This window comes from Monomorium pharaonis, chromosome 6 (genome assembly GCF_013373865.1).
Source record: "Monomorium pharaonis isolate MP-MQ-018 chromosome 6, ASM1337386v2, whole genome shotgun sequence".
Classification (NCBI taxonomy): domain Eukaryota; kingdom Metazoa; phylum Arthropoda; class Insecta; order Hymenoptera; family Formicidae; genus Monomorium; species Monomorium pharaonis.
The window spans coordinates 21,264,622-21,288,598 of record NC_050472.1 but is presented as its reverse complement, the minus strand read 5'-3'; the positions used below and the strand labels follow the sequence as shown (position 1 = coordinate 21,288,598).

Sequence of the window (23,977 nt, the reverse complement as noted above, 5' to 3'; positions counted from 1 at the left end):
TTATTGTACGCGTCCGGAACTATATGAAAACTGCGTTAAAATAAATAGAACTGTCGATATTCGATTAGCATTTCACGTCTAGCCCTCAAAATTCAAGTTTTCCGGACAAAATAATTGTTTATAAATGTTTTAATTAATTATATCACCGGAACTTATTAGAAAATTATTGTACGCGTCCGGAACTATATGAAAACTGCGTTAAAATAAATAGAACTGTCGATATTCGATTAGCATTTCACGTCTAGCCCTCAAAATTCAAATTTTTCGGGCAAAATAATTGTTTATAAATGTTTTAATTAATTATATCACCGGAACTCTTTAGAAAATTATTGTACGTGTCCGGAACTATATGAGAACTGCGTTAAAATAAATAGAACTGTCGATATTCGATTAGAATCTCACGCCTAGCCCTCAAAATTCAAGTTTTCCGGGCAAAATAATTGTTAAAAAAATGTTTTAATTAATTATATCACCGGAACTCTTTAGAAAATTATTGTAGGCGTCCGGAACTATATGAAAACTGCGTTAAAATAAATAGAGCTGTCGATATGTGAACAGCATCTCACGTCTAGCCCTGTGTTGTTCTATTATATATAAATTATATATCGGTAATCAAAATTTTGTCGTTTATTAGGAAAAAAATAAGAAGCTTACAGATTTTTAAATTTTAATAACTTTAAGTTTTAATTGTGGAAAATTTTTTAAGTGTTGTTTCAAAACTAAAATAAATTGAAAAATAGATCAAATTTGGAATTTTTTGCGGAAATAATTTCTACGCAAAATGCAGATTTCTTCGAGATAAGAAAATTTATAAATCTTTCTAAATATTTCGAATTTGTTGCCTTAAAATAAATTTATTTTAACAAAACAAAACAATTTAATGTGAAAATAAATACCTTAATATCCGGATTCTTCTCGCGAAGTGCGATCAGTCTCTGATACATTTCAGCATCTTTATCACTTCCTTCGGTAAGTAGATGATCCTTCAAAGTAGCGAACGCATACACCACATGGGTGCAGAGAGTAGGATCGATGTCTTCCGGACTAAATCGACCCATTCCCGGCCTTTTATGAGACCAATTTGTCAAATAACAAATGGTCTGCGCCTCTCTCTCTGTCAATTTATAAAAAAAAACTCATTACGATTAATTTCTGATTATAAGAAATAACTCGCGGCAGATACAATCTTTCGAAAATTTCAAGGAAATAAATATGCCTGCCTATATTGATAATGTAATAATATAATTTTATAACTATAACGATTTTATTTGAAAAAATTACCTTGGATCGGAGTGTTGATGACAAGTTGTGTAACTTTCTGAACCTTCTTTGATTTGTTGAGCACCTCCGAGACGGAAATCTTGTAAGGCTCCGGTTTCTTCACGACCGTCTCCGTAATAGTAGTGGCAACTGCCGTCCAGTCGACGTCCTTGGCATTGGAACCTCGCGAGATACCCCTAAGCTCCTCCCTCATCGCACCGATCAGAGGATACCGTACATTTCCACCGCAAACGGTACCATTGAAATCATCCATGTCGATCGTCCATACCATCGCACCACCGTAGCCCTTGCTCTTCAGCCAGTGCATTTTATTTCTGACAGATCTCTCATCGTCGAAACCAACCCACTGATCGTTGTACACCAGATAGGGTACCTTCATCTCGTCGTCCCAAACGTAGGCGCCACCGTTATGCAGCATCTCACAAATCTGACATTGGGGATAATTTTAATTTTAATAACCGTGCGTTTTCAGAGAAAAAAGAAATCCTAGCAACAACCATAAATTTATAAACAAAGGCCACTTCAACTGTGTATCTAAAAGTTATACTAAGAATAGTAGTAAAATTATATAAAAATATGTTAATTTTCAACCATTTGCATGTCGTTGGATAGAACTAAAGAATAAAAATAATATAAGTATAATATATTATAAATGAAGTCTATATAATTGTGTAATCATAATTGTAGTTATAGTCAAATTCCTCTACATCTACTTCTCCGAGGTAAATTCGAATTTGTCTACTGTAAAAAGGGGTTAACACGATACCTCGTAATACGCAAGGAAACCAGACTCCTTGGTGTATTCTCCCGCCTTTCCGCCACCGTTAGCTGGGGCGTGTACGCGGAAGTTGGCAGTTGGATTCGAAAGGGTGAATGACCGGCCGTACGTGGGCATGCCTATGATCAACTTTTCTTTCGGTGCACCAAGTTTGACCCACATAGTAGCGGCATTGTCGACACTCAATTGTTTCTGCCATTCCGAATCCAACGACGAGGAGTACAATGGGGCGTTATGACCGGTTTCTCTCTCCCATTTCCCATGGAAATCATAGGCCATGAGATTAATGAAGTCCAGGTAACTAAGTGGATAAAAAAAAAGTATTCTTTCAGTTAAATGTATTTCTACGTGTTGCACAGAGATTAAAGTTGATACATTAATTTTGTGATTGAATTCGAATTGAATCGCGTGTCAAAAGCAAATTTTAATTTACAACAATATCCAAAATAATTAACTGGTATTTTATTTTACCTGCCTTTATCTTTTACATATTATTTTGTAAATACATCCTATACCTTTATCTAAAAATTTTCGTTATACCTTGCAACTGCCGGCACATCGTATCCACTCTTCACGTTGTCAGGCCCGACTGGGACCGCGGCGGTTAGCAGGAGACGGGGTTTTTTCTTCTCCTGCGCCTCCGCCTCGAAAGCCTCTCGTAACTCTGTGAGAAAACAATGAGAGGTGAATTCAAGCTGCAACGTGACGGACATATATGACGTATGCAACGCGCAGGGAGAGTGAAAATGTCAAGTGCCGCGTAGCACATTGAACTCGTGTAATCTCGCGTAAGGCGAAACAATAGGCAATAACCGCCTTATCGAGATTGGCGCGCGTCTGACATTTTCAATCACGGGGATCTTGCATTGTTGCTTTTTATGCGGCGAGTCTTTACCCTTCAGCAGAAGGACGTAGTTCTTCTTATCGTCCCCACCCTTCGGATATTCCCAGTCGATGTCAAGGCCGTCGAAGTTTCTATCTCGCAAATATGGTATAGCGCTGTAGATGAAGGTCTGCCGGGCGTACCTCGTCGATGACACATCCTTGAACTTTTGCGTGCCGAAGGACCAACCGCCTACAGATGGAAAAAAATAATTTTATAATTGTATAATATATATATCGTATATTATGTAATTTTATAATTTCTATAATTTTAAAGATTGCGGTAAATTGTTACAAAATATTTGCGTAATTAATTGCATTCATAATTTGACTTTAATTTTTGAGTGAATAATAGGGACGAAGTAATGTGACAAGGTAATAATTAAACAAACTCACCGATTGCAAGCAGAACTTTCAGGGATGGATTGGCTTTCTTGAGATTCACCACCCTCTCGTACAGACCAATCTTGCCGTCCTTCGTTTCGTCATTCGATTCGAAACTGGTCAGTTTGTTCTTCTTCAACCATCCGAAGGCGAAGATAATGTGGGTGCAGAGGTCAGGTTGAATATCCTCCGGCAGGAACTTGCCGATCTTTGTGCGATACTGGGACCAATTCGTATAATAACATACGAGCTGCGGAAACAGAGGAAAAGTGAGAACTGTTCTTTACCTTATGATAGCTGTAATATGCTATCAAAGTTATAAATTATATTTTTAAGAATAAATAATGGTGCTATTGTACACTAAAAAGATTTAATAATAATCAAGTTTTGAAATGATGAAATAATTTCAATTAAATGTTTAATTAATATCTTTAATAATATTTAATAATTATATTAACAATAATTTTAAGAGTATTTTTTAGAATACTCTTAAAACATTGTATTGCTTGTTACAACTCCAAGTAAATCAACTTGACTTATTAAACAAATCATTTCAAGATCTCGCAATCTCGAAAAAATCTCACGATCCAACTTTACGATAATAACTATGATAATTATATATTTTCAGATTGTCGGCTCTCGGGTTGAACAACTTAAAAATCCATCGTTTCGTTAATTCGAGAAGTAATTAACTGAGTAAGATATAGCCACTCGAGGGAACTCAGATTTTACGCTCTGATTATAACATCATCGACGTTTATCACCAACATGTGCTGATTCAATGGTGTGACATCTACCTTGTAATCGCTCGTCCTGCCAGGTGCTTGAAGCTCGTTCTTCGTGTTCTTATTGCTGACACGATTTCGCGTAACCTTGAACCTGTTGACACTGGCTGAGACCTCCTGATCGTTCGAGATCGACGGGGCGGAAGTCGTCGGCCTGCGGAATCTCTTCCTCGCGCCTGACGATACACACATACAATCGCCGGATAATTACGTAAAGTCGCTCCGATTCTTCCTACGGCGATTACGTAACGCGTGCACGAATATGCGTTTCAGCGTTGCGTAAGATTTTCGCGCTTACACGCATATATACGACACGAAACTTCGAAAGGCAGGTGCCTTTCACCCGTTAGAATCGATTACTCTGGAATCGTTTTGCATGCGTGACGCAATATCAAAACGACAACGGCGCGGGAGCCCTTTTGCGCTTATTTAGGACATATTGTATAATGTGAGCTTGCGTAACCGGAAGACCACGTTTTCTCGTACAACTAACTGTTTTCTATGAATCGTCCGTCATCTTGTCGATATAGATAGATCGTTTCGGTGAAAAAAGTTTATATAATCGAAATGCCGATGGAGAAATTATTAATCGCCGTCGCTGTTGAGAATTAAATATTGCGTATGAAAGAACTCATTACGTTACTGTTCAATCGTAAGCAACCGAACAATGAATCATCGATAGTGCCTCAACGGCGGTCTCGCTTGATTCCGAAAACACAAACGGTCACGATTTCCAGATTAATTATTACGAAAGTAGACGACGGGAATTAATAAAATCGTGGAATACCTTCGGCGTGCTGAAGGAGGCCTAGAAGCAGCACCGCGAAGCAAACGAGCGACAGCCTCCGGGTCGTTCTGCTGATCGACACCTGGAATGAAAGCGAAAACGGAGATAGCGCAAGAGAAATATAAATACAATGAAAGCTTAGTGAGTTTGATGCACTTTCTTGTGCTACACCGCAAACCGCTTTCAATCAAAAATCTCCATACAAAATCAATTAAACCAATATTATGCAGTTAAAGTAATAATAATATTTCTTTTTAGAAATTCTGTCACTGGAGATAAAATTACAAAATGATTTAGCTTAATTTTTTTATCGAAAAATGTTAATCAAAAATACAGCCTTATATCTTAAAGAGTTTGTTAAAATTTATTCCTTTTACTTTAGTTGTTAAAGTTTTATAGGCTTTTAGTGAATTAAATAGAATATTTTTCAACACCCTTTTTGTAAAACTCTTATTTAAATATACAAATAAAATCCTATACTAATATATAATTCCTCAATTTGAGAAGCGTTTAACAATTTTACATTTCTACGCTTTCTCTCTCTCTCTCTCTCTCTCTCTCTCTTCTCTTCTCTCTTCAAAGTATAACTATTTATGCACGATAAGGTTAAAGACTCAAGATATACTTCTCCAGGGTTAGTTCATGCAATATTATTCATGTCAACGTCGTGATTGGAGAGAGGAGAGAAATTTAAGATAGCATACTCGCTCATTAGTACCTGGCTGATAAAGCCAATGGCGAAAGTCGTTCACGGTTCTGACAATCAATTACGATCGCGGATTGTTTTATAATAGCAACAGCAAAGATCACCAATCTGCCCATTGAAGAACAATGTATCGATGATCGAATCGTGTAAAAGTCTAATGAATTAAAACTACAAACTTACTTCTCTCGCAGATAATTCGAGATTACGACAGAATTGCAAGCACTGGAAGATATATTTCATATACTTTCGCACTTTTCTCCTTGTAACACAACTGTGCATTTTTCAATACTTCACGCCCACGTTTCATGATGCAATTGCAATTTGTTCTATTAGCACGATTAAAACGCTTGACCGAGTGCACGATTTACAAGCTGATATTTTTCCTTAACGTTTCACAGCGTGTAGATAATGCAACGTAACGTTTTTGAAGCGGAATGGAAAAATTGCGTCCGGAACGATGCTGATATAATGCCTATATACCCGTTTAGCAGCGGTGACATGTACACCGTGAAGAGGTTCAACGCGAAGCGAAGTTTTTCGCTGGCATCCGAGAAATGCGAAAGTAGTTTGCGGTTTAAACAATCTATTGCGAAGCGAATAGTTACGGAACGTATACGCTTATGGAACGTTGTTGAGTGAAAAATGGATAAGCGAGTAGATAATCAGCAGCAAGAGGACATTCTGAGGAGAAAATAATTACGCGCGTACGTATTCTCTATCTAAAATTATATTCCATCTGAAACTCCCAGAGGCGGAGAGAGGAGTATAACTTTTTCTTTTTTAAACTCACTGGACATTTTACGTAGAATGCATATCGCCTTTACGACTCGGAAACAACTTCCACGATTTTTTACGGCGAACGAAAGCCTGCCAGTTGAATAATAATTTTAAGGGACGATTACGGGTTGATATTTAGCAACCGTGCAGGGAGGGGTTTCTTACGTCGCATTTTTAAGATGAAATACCGAGAATTTAAAAGCGCACCACCATCTCCGATGCGCGCTCAATGAAACAATGCGGCGGGCGGCTCGTTCGCACGCTAATCGCGTTTTCACTCCTGGCTCGCGTGGAGATCAAGATGGAAGTCACGCTTCATCGCTTCTCTTCTTTTTTTTCCGCAGGATAGATCCGCGCCTGGATAAAATACCGCTGGGCTCGTCGTCCTCGCTCGTATTAATTATTATTGCAAACGGCAAGAAAGCCGATCTCGCCGGAGACGCGGCGAGAGCCGATCTTTTTTTTTTTCTTCTTTTTCGAGGCCATGGCCGACCGGGACTCCGCGGACGAGCGGATTCTTTTTCAACGGCATCCGGCCGACACTTCGTATTCCAGCCACGAGGCTGGAAAGTTCTTAACCTCGTGAACCCCCCTTCTTCCTCCTCCCTCTCTCTCCCCCGCGAGAGATTGCCGTCGAATATCATTACGCGACACACGCGGCTTAATGATATTCAACGCGCGGAGCGCGCGAGCCCCGCTTTTTTATTGAACCGCGTTGCCGCGCCGCCAGCAGCGTGCCGATATATATACACTTCGAGGCGAAGTGAAACTTCTCTCTCCTGCGTTCCGCAAAGTGGCCGTTCCGCGCGATGCGGTTTATCGAGAGTGATTTTATCGGGGACGAACGGCCGCGCGGCGACGACGTTTCTTGCGCCGCTCGTGCCGTTTAAAATCTCCGTTCGCATCTCGCTCCTCGATTTTAGGAGACTTTTACGCAGCCCAGATTGCAGCTCGGATCTAGGCGAGATATATCTCACTACGCGAGAGATCGTCACCTCCTCGCGGGGCAGCTTCTTGCGGCGGTTTTTTAATTCGCACCTCGAACGATAAAGAGAAAACGCAATTATGCCTTTAATCTTTCTGTTCCGATTTCACTTTGCATAAAGGTTCGCGTTATACGAATAGATTATTATCTATTGGATTATATTGTTACAGATGCTTTATAAATCTGTTACAATACTGCATCGCAGAAAAAAAATCATTCGGGTGCTTGGTCACTCAATTTTCAATTTTTCTCCTTTTAGTTAAAAATATTTCTTGAAAATTTGAAAACCATTATTAATTCACCATTATTTTTATAGCAAGGTCCAATATTATCTCAGCGTTGAAAAATTTAATCTACTTGTCTAAAAGGTCTGTCTCATTAGATTATTAATTTCTATTTAATTGTCCCTGTAATTATGGTTGAAATGGAAGCTTTATTTAAGACATTATACGCATTTTTCTCATACGTGTTTCTTAGCATTATTTATCTTTCATACAAGTGTCACTGTGAACACAACCGAGCAATGTGAACCCGCGATTCATATTAGTTTCCTCGCCACTTCCTCGCCACACGCTACACAATGGCATCATCGAACGAACAATTACCCGTGTTCGTCCCCTTTCTCATTTTTCTTCGCTTCATTGCCCATTGTCGGCTCGCGTATCACCGCCGAGCGTCGCAAAATGCCGCTCGTTTTTAACGTGGGAGCGGCTCCACGTTATACTTCCAGACCGACAATCATTAGCTCGGTTATTAATTAAGCAGATGCGCGACAAAGATTAACGTCGCGCGTCTAGACACAGGAAGAGGCGTTCCTCTCGCGCATCTAGCGCGATTTGCATACAAGTGCAGGTTTTATGCGGTTTGTGCACTTCAACTGCAGTTGCTGCAACTAGCGACGAATAGCGATGGGTTCAAGTCACTTTTGAATATATGTCGGAAATTTCGAATTACCGTAATTTAAAAAAAAAGATTGATAAAAATCTCTTGCCAGCTTTGAATATTTTGAAAATCTTAAATATATTTAAAGTGTGTTAAATTTTTATAATATTTTATATTATGTAATTTACATTGCATTGTTATTTAAATTTTTTTTAAATTTTATTTTAATATTTTAATATTTAAAGTTTATTTTTAATTCTTCAAAGTGTTGCTGTGAAAGAATTAAAACAATCAGCTTTAATAGATTTTAATAGATTATTTACAAACATTTTTTAATAATTTAATCATAAAAAGATTTAAGTTGCTTTAAATACATGTTGAATATTTGAAATTTATTTACAATTCTTAAAAAATAAATTATTATTACCTAAATCCACAAAATGATACGTGAATTGAAACGATAACGTAGTGTCATAAAAGAGAAAATATACTTTGGAAATATTCGAGAGAGACCTTTCAGACTTACAAAAATGTTTAAATAACATTCGTGACAATTCAATGTTTTTGAAGTGATTCCTAGTGTCTCGAAGCCATCGCCTGTTGCAACTCTCTCGTTGCATCGTCTCGTCGCTGCATTGCGTCGTCGTGTCGTCGTCGGTGGCTGGCTGGCTTGGCTATGCACGTCCGCTCGCGTGGAGAGAGCGAGAGATTTCTATGCCGGACTTTTAGAACGAGCGGCTCCTATATTGCCACGGTGCACGACTCCCTCGTGTTATATAGCCAGTCAAGTATCCGTGACTTGGCAGGATGATAATTTCCAACGTTCCCCTTACTCGTCTACCCGCCTGCGCGTCGGTGGATGCGAGGCAATCCGAACGTAAATCTTAAGGGATATGCCCGAGATGTTTAAATCGTGGTATCGGGTTTCCTCGACCTCTTCTCGGGAGAGGAACAGCACACGCGGGCACGAAACTCGCGAGTCTTATTAGATTCGCCACAGAACAGAGATGTGTTTCCAGATCCTTACCAAGGAGGTGCCCTCCAGCCAGGACACTCTTACGCTAAAGTATCGCATATTTTATGTATTTCTTATGTAGAGAGAAATTTAAGCAAACTTATCTTTGCGATAGATCATATAAATTGTATATTTTATAAAAAATTGAAATTTATAATCACACAGAATTAAAATGTGATCTTAGTTTTGTTATTAAATATCACACAATAAATTAAGATAATCATTTTCTCAGTCATGACATATAACGTCATGTTACTAGTTAATGTGAATTTTTTCTTGGCTTTTTTATAGTTTAATTTGTTTCTATTTTTGTGTGAGGTAACTGAAACTTTTATCCTTTTATTTACGCATCGTATCTAATTGTAAAACCATTTCCATAAGTATCTCAATAATATAATAAATCCGATATCAGATTTTTATTGCTGATTGCTAGATATGTTAATGTAAATCGATTATATAAATTAAAAATTTTAATTTTTATTTATAATTTTATCTTATTCAATTCAATAGTGTTGCATAATATGAAATTTCTTATTCTCTTGTAATAAAAACTCTTTGTGATAAAATTAAACAGTTGTTGACACATCCTATTTAACTTTTATACATTATTACATAAGTATAATCAATGTAATATTATTAGAAATAAAAGAGAAGTATTAATTTATTATTTAATAATTATGAGTTACAAATAATGAAATTAATTCTAAAATAAAATGTAATTTTAAGTGACAGAATAAATATACGCAAATAGTATGTTTTTCGACAAAAGCTCGCTCATATTTTATATTAATCTGTACATTTATTAGAAAATTAATATTATAACATTTTATCTTTGACATGAAAAGTTTTATTTTCTTTTAACGTACCAGCGACCATAAAAGAATTTTATAGCTTGCCGTTTAAGTAAAATAAATGGTACTTAGCTGATTACTTGATTGATTGCTACCAAAGGAATGTTTAAATCTACTTAGATACTTTTTATTCTTTTTTATTCTTTTACGCTTCTTCTCGTTAATATTCCGATTCTTACTAGAGGTGTTAATTATCCACTAATTACTAATACAGTTAATAAAATATGAGCTAAACAGTCAAACCTGATTCCAGAAATCAGAACTTCAATGTCATTTTGTTATGCATGATTAGATCCCTTAATTTTCCTAACACTACTTCACTATTCAATTCCTCTTGGTAAATGATAGTAAAAGTTTCAAACAGAACATAAATGTATTAAATTGATATTTTTTAACATATCAAGATTATATTTTCAGAAAAAAATACATATGATATAAACAGTAGATTTTTTAAATAATAAAATATGTAAGTATATTTTTATTTATCACCTACATTTTTATAACTGACTTTATAGGCCAACTTATATTTGCTTCTCATTTATAACATATTTTATAATCAAACAAAAAATTTTTTATCATAAAGTGAAATTGGTATATAATTTCAAACTGAAATTGACATATAAGCCTACAAATTTCCAAGTAAATATGCGAAAATGCTCTTGAACGTTTACTTGTGATCGTGAAACGATGGGATAGAGCAAACTTTCGTGTCTACGGAAGATTAAGATACGCCGCCGTCGGGAATTAACACCAGATTCAATTCCCCTTATTTCGTCGATTAGCATCTGAAATTGTTGTGAAAACCGGCAAGGTTGGCATTACGTCGCGATACGTCCCCGTTCCGTCTGGCTTCGTCCGAGATTCGATGCACTGATCGTCAACGTGCAGGATGCAGACGCGAGTCTTGCTGGTCGATTTTGCGGCGGATTCTAGATCAGCCAGACCGTTCATCCGTGAAAATTTCACTGACATCTCTTCGCTTCTGTCTGTACACAGCTCTACGTATACGCACGCGCGCACAAACAGTTTGGGATTTTCGAAAGTTACCTGTCGTATGACCCGTCTAATTGTTGATGCACCGCCAACGGGAGAAATCGATTCTCAGCGTCGCCTATTAAGCGGGAAATGCAATTATGCTGACGATTATGCACCGCGGACAGTCACAATGCGCGTTTTCGCTTTTACTTGTCTCGCAAACCCGCGTATTTTACCGCCTGGATTTTACTGTCCTTTTCAACTTTTACTACAACGCTTTTATATGATTGATTAAGTAGCAATCATAATTATTAAGTAGCAAAGAATATTACACCTTTCCAGCGACTAATAATGATGATGATAGCTCACGGTTAACGTTTCGATACTTAATTATTGGACACACTGTCGGCTATTAAATGTCTTGTACTTAACATACCTATATTCATAAAACTAATTGTCATAAAATATCGGAAACTTATTTTTACGCTGTAACTTAAAAGCATAAAAATTTTGATAAAAATGCATCACCGGCAAAACTTTTTACTTCCAGTTATGTTTTCCGTTTTAAAAATGTTATAATATTTGATGAATTTATGGCGTAAAATAAGCTTCCACATTTCTGTATTCGGACAATTAGTTTCGTGACTGTAAGAGTTAAATTTACCTTTCTTATCAAAATAGCAAATGATCACGTTAAAAATCGGATAATTCGACGCGTGAGTCATGCGATCTTGCGCGCACCGGTGGAAGCGGAGTACCGTTGAGATGCAACGAATCCATTCTCCGGTTTACACTGTGCTAGGCTTTCTTTCTGACCATGCCATGCTACCTTGTTACATTTACCTGGTTTATACTCGAGCGATTTCGTTTGGTTAGCCTTGCATACGTTTAACTTCGCAGCACTTAACACACTGCACATTTTATGCGGTTTACTTAATATTTTAATTATTCTTTCCTCAGTTTTTCAAGTTTAATTTTATAGAAAAAAAGCTCTGTAATATTATTTAACATATATATTTATAATTTATATATTAAACTAATTTTAAAAAGTGGTACAAAGGTATTAAGTTTTACCATTATAAACGTGATTTATCTTGAACTTCTAAAATTAAATAAAACAATCTTAATTCGTATAATTAATTAATAAATATAATTATAACTTATGTTAATATATATTTTAATTTACATAATTCCTTTTTAATTTATATAATCCGTTTGTTTTGAGAGTCAATGTGCCATTTTCTTACGTCATCACAATTTCTACGCTTTGATTTAAATATCCCTTAATTTTCACAATAAATTGCACATTTTATATAATGCTAATAGCAAATTTCTCTCGTAATCGGCTTTTAGTTAATCTTAATATTGTTTTCCGTGGCGTCAAGCTTTCTTATTTCTGCTCGAATTCCGGAACGTTCGAGTGCATTCCTTATTGAATTACTGTCGTCGACCTCTCGCACAGAATAGAAACGTTTCCGCCATACAGTCATAAACATGATACAAACTATATTAATACGACTGCTTCATCAGTGTAAATTCGAGCTATTTCATCTATGCGTTTGCCTTCGTTTTACAAATTTCTTTATATGTCGCAAAGCAAAAGCAAAAAAAAATCGTGTCGTAAATATTAAGTAAATATACAAGTAATTATATCTTTCTTGTACGTAGTTTTATGTAATATTTTGATAAAATGTCATAAAATCAAATAAAATTTCGTTACGTATTTACGCAATTTTCTCTAAGAGCAAAATGTAATGTAATTCTATCATAAACGCATATTTAACATAACGTTCCTTTGCGTTTGATTGCGTTTTAATGAATTCTACTTAGTAAGAATTATTTTTCCTTTCACGGAGGCACATTTGTTTATAGGTCATAAACGCAAAAATTGAGAACGGTAAACTTTCATACTTATGTGATCCTCCCATACATTTTTCGTGTTTTCCAGTCATTTTCTACTTTCAAACGTTCCCGCTTGCCATCGAATTCCTACATCTCAGAGTGCATTCCACGTCGAATTACTCTCAAGAATTACTCTGGGCCATATCATAGGTTTCCGTCAGGTGCTTCCTTTTTTTACGTTTTACCTCCTTGTACGGCTCTCGAAGGAAGCTTTTGCGCCTCTCTTTTTCTCTTCGTGCTCACCATTTTTTTTCACCGTCCCCAACATATTTCCAGTCTCGTTATTGCAATTTTTACAAGTAACCAAAGATTAAAATGAAAAATTTAGAATCATCAAGACTTTCTTCGAAGAAGCAAGGCAATATTTTAGATTTGTCGCTCTTTATATCGCACTTAGATGAACAAATAGGCTGTCAATAGCGAGTATTAAAATATCTTTAACTAAATGCGTTTGCATTTCAATCTGTTTATTTTGTAGAATGTAGGTCTACTGGAGAGACGACACAGTTACTGTTTGTACGGTTGCAGGAGCGAAAGCTTATATTCACCTTGTGCGTAAAGCTAAAACACGATTTTCAATGATGGCACGTTTCTTCTTACCGGTTGTAAATAATTTTTTTTATTACCGAGATTCAGCCTGGAGCCTGTTAAACTTTCTAAGCAGCGTACTGCATATCTAACTCACAGTGGAAATCAAAGTCATGCAAAATTATTCTTCATGCGTATATACACGTGGCATTCCCGTCACATATTATTTTAATATTGACATTTTTACAATTTATGAATTTTTTCTTCGAGAAGCATTAGAGTCTGTATTACTGCTAATTAACTTTTAAGTGAACATTTTAAGAAAAGCTTCCGTCACATTTCAATAAAAATTTTTTTAGCATTAAATTACTTGAAAGGTAAAATTTTGTTGCCCATTTAATTTGACAGAACTTATAATAATAATATTCAACTTTATAATTATATTATTATTAAATAGCTCATTAAACCAACTGTCATTTTTCAGCGTTTGAAAGAGCAATAGTTCGGTGCAATGTTCTAAAGAGAAAAGAACATTTTCCTTCAATTTTTTTCAAGAATATCTAGAAAAACATGATTATGCTATTGCGTATTTATGTATTCTTCCTTACGAAGAATTTTCTGCCCTCGCTCCGCATTTTATGATCCGTGTTAACATTGCAAATCATAGAACTTTATGCAGATTTACCGATATCCTTATGCTCACGTAATATTTTTTATACAGTGTTTTATCGATACCAATAGCATCGTTTTGCATCCGCGAAAACGCGACGATTAAAAAATTAATCTTGCGTGTCGGTGGCAGTAATATCAGGGTCTGATCGTGAGGAGAACGGCGAAGGTCTGCGACAATGAAATGTAAATCGCCGCCTGATTTGTCAGGATGACAGAACAGCGAGCCGTTCATGGTGTTTTACAATCGCGCCGAGCAATAATTCTCGTCGCGTCAGGCCAATTATGAAAACTTGAAAGGCGAGGTTCCCCGCCGCTACGGCGCATATATACCTGACGCATTAACGGTAATTTGCGTGCTATACGCTGATGTAATAATTACTATAAGTGTCGTACTCGAGAGGTGTAGCCTAATGATACTCTTCTTTTTCTTCTTCTTTTTACTCTTCTTACTCGCCGCGACCTTAGAATATTCGCCTTCGATAATCATTTTGGCGTACAATGACGTGCGGTTTATGGCTTTGACTAATTATCTTTCTTCACACATACACACATTTTTTATTTGTTGTATTATTTATTACTGTTTCTGAAATTTAATCCGTATTTATTCCATACTTTATATATTAAAAATTAAAGATGGTTTAATTTTTAGGAATTAATTTTATTTCTTCAAGATAAATTTGTCTAGCGAGAAAATAGTTTATGTTAGTATATATGTATATATTGTCAAAGTTTTATAATTTTCTAAATTTCCAAGTTGAGAAAATTTTCCTTTGTGAGGTAGAAAAAATTATGCAATAAAAAATTTATCTACTTATTAATAAAACAATTTGTGTTACTAATATAAATAAGTTTGCATTTTTTAAGTTTCCTATCCCTTTCTAAAATAAATCGATTTCTCTTTCACATCATTCTCTTATAAAAGTGAGAAAAACATTAAATCTAAACAGTATCAGAAATCTAAACATTCTTATGTTTTCTTTTATATAAAGCTAAAAGACTGTTATTATTCATAGACGACAAGAATATAATATATACTTTTTATACATGAAAGCATCTTTCTCACGGTAAAACAATTATTTATTTGTAAATTAATTAAGCGAACTCCAATGAGATCATAGCTAGTTTATTTATACATTTAGAATTTAAACTGAAACCAGTTCGCGCTTAATTAGCGCAATAATCTCAGCGCGTCTGTTGATTCCTTTTACTTTCACCTAAATTTGAACTTTGGGTACAATGCAAATTTTTTTTTTAATCTCAAAACCGTGCAGATTTATTAGCTAATAATTAGCGCTTAACCTGAAAACAGGTGAAAGCCTGAACTGTGAGAAATAAAAATGTCTATTATCTTTACCTTAACTACGTCGAGTGTCAACCACTAATCATCCTACTTTTACTATGCCATTATGTATTGCACATTTTTTATAGTTTATACATACATCATGTTATTTTTCTATATTATTTTAAATAATTTGCTTTTAATAATTAAGTAATTACTTTTTAATAGTTTTCTTTTAATATTTAATCCAACGTTACTGGCAATAAATATGTTTTAGTGTTATAGTATCTGCTATCGTTAAAAACCACTAAAATTTTACATTGCTATATGTAAGCAATTTTTGCAGGGATTACAGTTACTAGTTACAGTTACAGAAACACGTATGCGCGATGTATCAAGATAAATAATTTATTCTCAATTACACAATCAACGGATTGTAGCTATTATTAAATTAAACTGATGTTATAAACGTCTTGTATTATGCAAGATACCATCTTCTGTAGCTGCGACATGTAAATACACACATCGCGTTCTGTGTTTTTATTATATCCGCATCGATGCACGATCGTCCGTTTTTCCACACGGTTTCCCCATTCCCTGGTTTACCGCTCACCCTATCATATAATTAGAACGCGAGGATCACCGTGCAATCGCATCGGCGCAATGCGGCCGATAATGCCATGTTCTGTCATTCAGCGCAACAATATAAATTACGGGCACGCGTTAAACTTTTTACACTCGGTAAGAGGATGGAATCGCGCTCATTAACAGCCAATTAACGTTTAACCCGGAGTTCAGGTGAAAGTGCCAGCGGTGGAAAAAAAAAGAAACTATCTATTATTCGTCTAATCATTTCCGTTAGTTCATATACGTTCAATGGTTACGCCAAACTTTCCCAAAGTACAATCTATATTCTTAACGTTTCTCACGGTTCAACAATTTGTTCCCCATTTTTTCTTCCAGAAACTTTCCAGTGTATGATATTCTACTAATATGCTAAAATCAAATTACTTTAATTATTATTATTACTTATAAAGATATTAAATCTTTTTTATGTAATAAAGTATGATATAAAATTCATTAACTATATTTAAAAAGTATATTAAAAGCATATTTGTCTGGATTACAGATATTTCACAGTTAAAATCCCCTCAGAATAAAATTAGCTTCTCTTCTTACAGCAGTTTTGCAAATTATTGATTTTAAATTATCTCCAACTTACAATGTATAGAAAAATATAATATTGCAAACACAATTGTAAAAAAAGTTTTGTACAATTTATACAAATAACTAATAATAAACTCATGTATAATAAAAGTTTGAATTTAATATCAACTATGTGTTACGTAATCGCATTAGGGAATCATTATTCATTAATATTTACATCTTAAAAATTAAGAAATTCCATTTCCTTTTAATTAACCTTATTAAATTAAAATAAAATAATAATTGTCACAATTAATTGGAGATCTGAATTTTTTGTACGGTTTTCCGTATGCGTCGGAATTATATTACAATGCGGTGTTTGCTTCTAACATTTCACACCTGGTTTTGCTGTTTCTTCATTCCATTCGCGGAACTTCTTTAATCGCTCGCTCGTGGCTCATTATTACACCTTATTAGAATAAAAATGCATTGCTTCACAGTACATTAATGCAATTATTCACTTATCAGTTCAAGATCGATCTTCCTTTCTCATCTCACAATATTTGCCCACAGTGCGATTGTAGTCCTATCTCTTTCGACTTAAAACAGCGGGCAAACTATTTTCGTTTCTTCCCATGAATAAAGCGTACGCTTTGTTCCGACATGCGTGTGCTCGTGTAACATTTATATAGGGTATCGTCAGAGGCTACGACACCTGATATCTTGTAACAAGACATATGTTTGGAATAAATTTAACAAATTTCACAGCGGGGATATTTCTATATTATGCGTGAATTAAACGTATGTGTATTGCTTGCGATAAATAACGGTACAAATTGAACAAGAAGCAAAGGACGTGTTAATTTAGCTCTAATTTCGCATGTGACATCTTTTCATTTATTTTTTATAACGGCTGTATCTCAAAATTGAAATATATTCGTTATTCCGCAAGCCTCACAACGTGATGCTGTGAGAATAATGAAGAAAACAACGCGCCTGGAAAGGCGCGGTACATTGAGCAACCTAAAAAACAGCACGTAGCGACGAATTTCACTTTCCAAGTTAATTAACCTTGAATGACGTATGAGATATCAATCTACGTATGGTACTTTCGTAAGAAAATTCATTCGGATACACTCAATTTCTTCTTTTCCACAGACCAGAACTAGAAAACGGCTACGTGCCAATTAAATATTTTTCGAGCGATTTTTCCCGTTTTCGCGTTTCTTCTTTTATCGATATCTTTACGTGGACAGGAATTCGCGTCGGCGAATTATTCTGACGATTTCCTGTTTCGCACACGCGCTTAGCAGTGCTTTCGACATTGCTGAAACAGGAATCGCCGTCGGGTTGCTATCCTTCGGACGCGCAGCTGCATTTGAGAAAAGGTTTTCGTTCCGCGCGTGTCAAAACGTTCTCCGCCGCCGACACCCATCGCCATCCTTGGACATTGGAGATCTAAACGGCCCGTGCCACCACGAAGATCGCCGTTTCAGGCGTAATCTACACAATGCACGGTGTGTAGCCGGGGCATTACGTAAGGGCAACCTGTTAAACACGTCGCGCCCGGACGCGTTTTCAACCTGGAAACAACTCGGCACCGCCGGGGCAAAAAGTGCCCCGCTCTCGACGCGGCCAATTCGCCGCGTGTGTCCACGTTACATACAACGATGGGATCGAAACTTTCGCTCCGGGGACGAGAGCGTCTCGCGAAAATTACGTCTACGTTTCCGCGCTCTCACCCTCTCGCAGAAACCGATCGTTATTATTCGTAATAGTCAGCTTACCGCGGTTACTAGCTAATGCACACTAATTACAACGCGGGGCGCCGTGAATTAGTTGAATATAAAAGGGGAAGTCACTTCGCCTTTATATCCCACGTCGCTAATTAGCCATAGGTTCCGAGAGCGGAACCGATTTGCTCTAAAGTCGCGAGCGGCCGACAATCCGTCGTCGGCGATCAATCCGTTTGCTGGCCGCACGCACGCACGCGCGTACCCGATGCGTGTGACGTATCGAGGCATTCGTTTCCAGGCTACGCACGTTCGCAGACCGTTTTCACCTGACTTCCGCCGCAGGGGGGCTCTCGGTGGTTTTGTCGCGCGCTTACGAAACCTCCGTCGGTTTCCTGCTACGGGACATATTGCTGATTTGTGGAAGACAGGCACTGCCGACTTCCTACCTCTCTTATCCCACTCGACGTCAGTCTCGAGAGAATCGCGATGACTTGCTACCAGCGCGAAATTAATTCTCGCGGTCGTATACATAATTATATATGCATGTAACCGTTTCTAATAGTTTCTTCGTCGCTCTACACTTGTAGCCCAATAATTTCGATTTCATTTCATCGGGGGGGGGGGGGAGGTTTTCCTTTTCGCGTCGGACGAATACAAGATTCGCGAACTTTGCTGTTCATAATTTGACTGCTCTTTAGCGTTGCGTTCTTTGCGAAAGGACTTCGATTATTAATCGGTCCGCATTGGCGATTCTACTTTGAGACGCTCTGCGCACACGCGTTAATAAGAAGATTAAAAGGGTTTCATTTTCTTCAGGCGGAGAATATAAGCGCGTATGTAGGTTACGTTGGAAAGCAGCGGAGTTGAACGTTGCGGGCTGCGTAATTGAACCGCCGTTTCCACGCCGTTTTATACCTTTTCTCCCATCGTAGATATTATTATTGTTCTACTTGTGTCATTGTGATTCCGTTATTATCACGGAGACCTCTCATTTTCGTAATTCCACTGGCGCGAGTGGGACGTTAAATCCTTAATTTATATTGTGCGTTTTAAAGCAATTTTCCCCTATTTTCTATTTAATGACAAATCATTTTCAGCTATATAAATTTAAATTAATTGATAAAATTCTTAGCTTTCGTTTGGATAATTTAAGAGAAAATGTTTTTTCCATTTATATATATATATAAATAAATGTTTCTCTCCACAAATAATACGTTTTAATTTTATAAAATATCACTTTCTTTCCAGAGTTCTCTGTCGCTTTTGCACTAATCCTCTCTAGAATTCTCTTCCTCGCTATTTTCTAATATCTCTCTGGTTCCACGCACTTTCGTCCTTTCACTACTTCATCGTCGGATTCTTGTAAGTTATGCGCGCCCGCGCTTATGAAATTTTCACCGGTTTCCCATGCGAAAAACACGATAAGTCGTACGCTACGCGGATGGCCTGGATACGCTTCCTTTTTTTACACGTCCTCGGGCTAACATTCCGCCTCCGATGCAACTTTATATTCTAGAGACAATCAGCCCGTCCTCTCACCTCACTTCCGGCGGAAAAGATCTCAAATGTACGCTCGCGTTGCGTGCGTTTTGCAGCGTGATTTTTATCTGTCGAGAAAAAACTGAAAAAAATAAAAAAACCGGTCGTCGCATATTTTCGTAATAACCCCCCTTTTTTTAAACAATGCCCGATGCGATACTTTTAAGTGTTAGTAGTAAGTGTAAAATTATTAATTAATTAATGACACAAAAGAAACGTTGTCGATATATTACGAGCTTGTTCTATTGGTTGTAAGTGTTGTTCCATTAAAACGTATTTTTATTTCAAAATTTATTTGCAAGAATCCTTGTTGTGCATTTACTCGCTTCTGACGTCACAATCTAACATAGTAGTGGCGAGTGAACAGAAAGCCTTGAAGCGTTGCATTTATCTCGAAAGATATAAGAATATTTAGGTTATTCATAGTCCATTCTCATTTCAAGACTGTCTTAGGTAATCTTTAGATGCTAATGCAGCTCTGTGATTGGTTTATGACAGTACTTAAGACGATCTTAAATAAAAAAAAGACCCATGCGACTGTAAAATGCTGGTCTTACACTCTCATCGATTCCAGCACGCTGGAATGTCACGCGTGCATTTTTTCAGTTTTTCCTCGAAAACCCAGGTAACTGGAAAGAAAAGAAAACCAACTGTCTCGCGCACTCGCTAATTACGTGTCGTCATCGCCGTCGTTGTTGGCGCTTTTCTCCGTTTAGGTTCGAGCGGATCGGACGATTCGAGACAAATGGTGGCCGTACGCATGCGATGCGGCGCCGCGGAAAAGAATCGCGAGATAGAAAGCCGGTGGAATCCGGTCGAATTTCTATCGAAACCGACCCCGAGGGCCCGGTACACCTCGCGCGTACGTTCACTCGCGCCGAGTAGCCGCTCCGGTCTACGAAACGTAAGTGTCACCCGGTTGCTTTGCCGCGCGACTAAATTGTACTTTACACCACTGGCGACTTCGCCCACACGCGTAGTTGGCTCTTAATGCGGCAGGATAATTTTCTGAAGGGCTAATTTTCGTCGAATCTGCATACCCTGGATACCGCGCGAAGTGCTTGTCGCGGCGAGCACGTCTCGTTTATAATTGAAATTGTGTTTGGATTAAAACAACGTTCAATAAACATATAAATGTTACTTGGTGTTCTGTTCAAACAAAAAAACGTAAGCGTTTAAGGGGACACTCAGTCCAAAGTTAGGAAAAGTAGCATTTTACAGAATTTCTTCAAAGAAAACCGCAGCACGCGTTCTTCCACACTTTGACACATATATTTGTACAAATTTGGTAAATGTTAACAAGTTTTAGTGTAGCCGAATGCTTATTAGAGATTTGCACAGTGTGTAAATGTTTAAAAATGATTATATTTTTTAAGTTGGTTGGGGCGATTTCTCAAAAGTTACTGAAACTATCGACTTCAACTTTAATCATAATTAACATTTATAGATATTTATTACTATATATTTACTAAATCTGTACAAGCAGATGTGTAAAACGTAGAAGAATATATGCAGTTTTCTTAAAAAAATTTTTCGAAAGTAGCCCAATTTTTTCGAGCTCTAGTCTAAAATATCTCCTTGTCCTAATAAGGTTACTACAATTAATATTACCATAGCTACTAAAGTAGCTTTGTAAAAAAGCTAAATCTTTTTCACTAAAAATCTGTATCTCGCATACGTCAAAATATCCAAAACAATTTTGGAATAAAGCGGAAAGTCATCGTAATAACAGAGGAGTGAATGTCAAAGTGTTGAGAACGGTAAAATGTTGTAAAACCCGATTCTGGGAAGTTTCACCGATGGATGTATATAACAGAATAAAAATGGTCTCTCTCTCTCTCTCTCTCTCTCTCTCTCTCTCTCTCTCTCTCTCTCTGTTCCTCTTTCTTTCCTTATCGTTATACCGGTTGGTTACGATTAGAGACATTCATTAATAATTCAGCACAATTCATTGCATCCCATGTGTTCGCGAGTTTCGAATCGCACGATAAAGAAAAAAAATGTCCCTCTTGTGTTAAAAACAAATAAAAGGAACGGTCTGGCCTTGACTAATTTTCGACATCCATTTTGTCGCAATCTCATAAATAAGACATTAATATTTTATTAGAAGAAACACTTAAAACTGATGCAGCAATTTCATTTATCATCATATGCTTATGTGACGTTTAACTCGATATCCCAGGGCGTGGCAGGATGAGATAGAAAGTTGCAACGTGTACCATAGATCTCTAGTTTATAATGATTGCAAATATTTTTTAGACTCGTAATTGGAACAATTTCCAGTGACAAATCTCGAGTCTTTAACAACCTAATATTGACATTGCAAGATCGTAATATAGTTTGATATAAAGAATTTAAAAAACATTTTTTCTTAAGATTTCTACGTCATACTCGATATTTTTATTAAACTTTTATTCATAATATCATACTTATATCAAATTAAAAAAAAATATATAACTAGATTACTAATAAACAGATTTAAAAAGATAATTATAATAGCAATTCTTATCTCAGAGAAGAAAATTTAAAAAATGTTAAAATGTCGATTAAAATTTAAAATAACATTTCATAAAAATTTGTTTACATAAAAAATAGTATTAGCTCATTTAAGTTTTAACACTTTGTGACCTATAAAATACAAAACAAGTATAAAAACTTCTTAATTTTGTAAGTAAAGTTTCACCAAGAATAATGATAATGTAAGAAAAATATAAGTAGCATTCCAGGGTTAATATTGATGCCATATAATCACACAAGTCATTTAACTCGGCACGAAAAGTAATGAAAGAGATTTAATTGCATGACGTTCAAACTGCTATTGAAAACGATAGAGAGTGAAAAGCGAAAGAGTTTTTTCGAGCGATTCAATTACAACCCTTGCAAGATCGCGATGCTTTCGCTGCGCGAACAGGTGCATCCTGTATAACAACATAATATAACGGCACGTAATTAAAGCGAACGAAGTTGCGATATATCCACTTTTCATGCATCTGTTCGCATACATATCCATGTCGAAGAAGTTCGCCCACGCGCGACGAAGGCGTCACGCGATCGCTTGGTGATTTCGATGCCGCTGTCCGGCAAGGATTTATGTCGTTACACCAAAAAAAAAAAGAAAAAGAAAAAGAAGCGTCGACGAGGTCGTCGCACGACGAAAGTGAGAGGACTTACAAGTATAACCCGGAAGAACAGAACGGGTTCTCCACCTAAAAGTCCTATTGTATGCGTGTGTACGTGTAACGCGAACGCCGAGATACCTGTCGCAGAATCATTACCGCAGTATTACATTGTTACTATAGTTTGAGTGGATAAAATTTTTTACGCGTTTTTATCTGCATTTAAAAGTTTAAGGAGCGACACTCAAGGTTTATCGCCGTAATAATGTTTGATAAGTCGACTGTTTCCAACCATGATAACCATGACTTAAGCATCAATATCGAACGTGATTTATCTAGAATTTTTATTCGTTATTATTATTTTATGTTTATATGCTAATCTATTAATTACTGCTATTAAGTAAATATAGTTTTGTTACTTATATAAAATTGTAGATAAGTTGTGTAGTTTTTAGAAAAAACCTGATAGAATAAATGAGCACATGTAAAAAAACCGGTTTTGCTAAAGTATGTAAAAATTTAGCTATTCATAGAAATCTAAAAATAATTTTGTTAAATTATCAAAATAATTATGTAGGTCATGTAAGCAGTTGCTAGAATGTAATACTTTTTGCAGCATTCGCGTTCTTATTATGTTTAAGAGTTCTACATAATTAATTTGATGAACCAACAGAGCTATTAGTATCTAGTTAAATTGTCAGGCATTTTAAAATCATCTTTTCTGTAAAAAAACGATTATTCATATTAGAGAAAGATGTCCAATACTAGCATACCATTTAAGAAATTGCATTGAGAAAATTGCACAATAAAAATTGCAGTAAAGAGTACTAACAAAATTAATAACGTTAATGTAACACTGACAAGTGTTTTTAATTCCAATCGAGTTTTCCCTAAAAATTATAATTTAACGAATTTAGCATAAAATAAACTTCAAATATGTTCAGTTAATAGAGAGTTAGTTTCACAACTAA

At 36.2% G+C, this 23,977-nt stretch overlaps 1 protein-coding gene across 1 annotated transcript in view; it reads right to left on the bottom strand.

Annotated features, from left to right (window-relative positions):
• LOC105837074 (probable chitinase 10) overlaps nucleotides 1–23,977 on the bottom strand; it is a 40,127-nt gene that overhangs the window by 14,992 nt on the left and 1,158 nt on the right. Inside the window, exons 2-9 of the mRNA XM_036287843.1 lie at nucleotides 4,898–4,979; nucleotides 4,123–4,286; nucleotides 3,338–3,575; nucleotides 2,955–3,134; nucleotides 2,600–2,723; nucleotides 2,048–2,360; nucleotides 1,282–1,708; nucleotides 897–1,114 (exon numbers count right to left, since the gene is read on the bottom strand). Coding sequence (XP_036143736.1) covers nucleotides 897–1,114; nucleotides 1,282–1,708; nucleotides 2,048–2,360; nucleotides 2,600–2,723; nucleotides 2,955–3,134; nucleotides 3,338–3,575; nucleotides 4,123–4,286; nucleotides 4,898–4,979 — 1,746 coding nt within the window. The remainder of the gene's footprint in view (nucleotides 1–896; nucleotides 1,115–1,281; nucleotides 1,709–2,047; nucleotides 2,361–2,599; nucleotides 2,724–2,954; nucleotides 3,135–3,337; nucleotides 3,576–4,122; nucleotides 4,287–4,897; nucleotides 4,980–23,977) is intronic.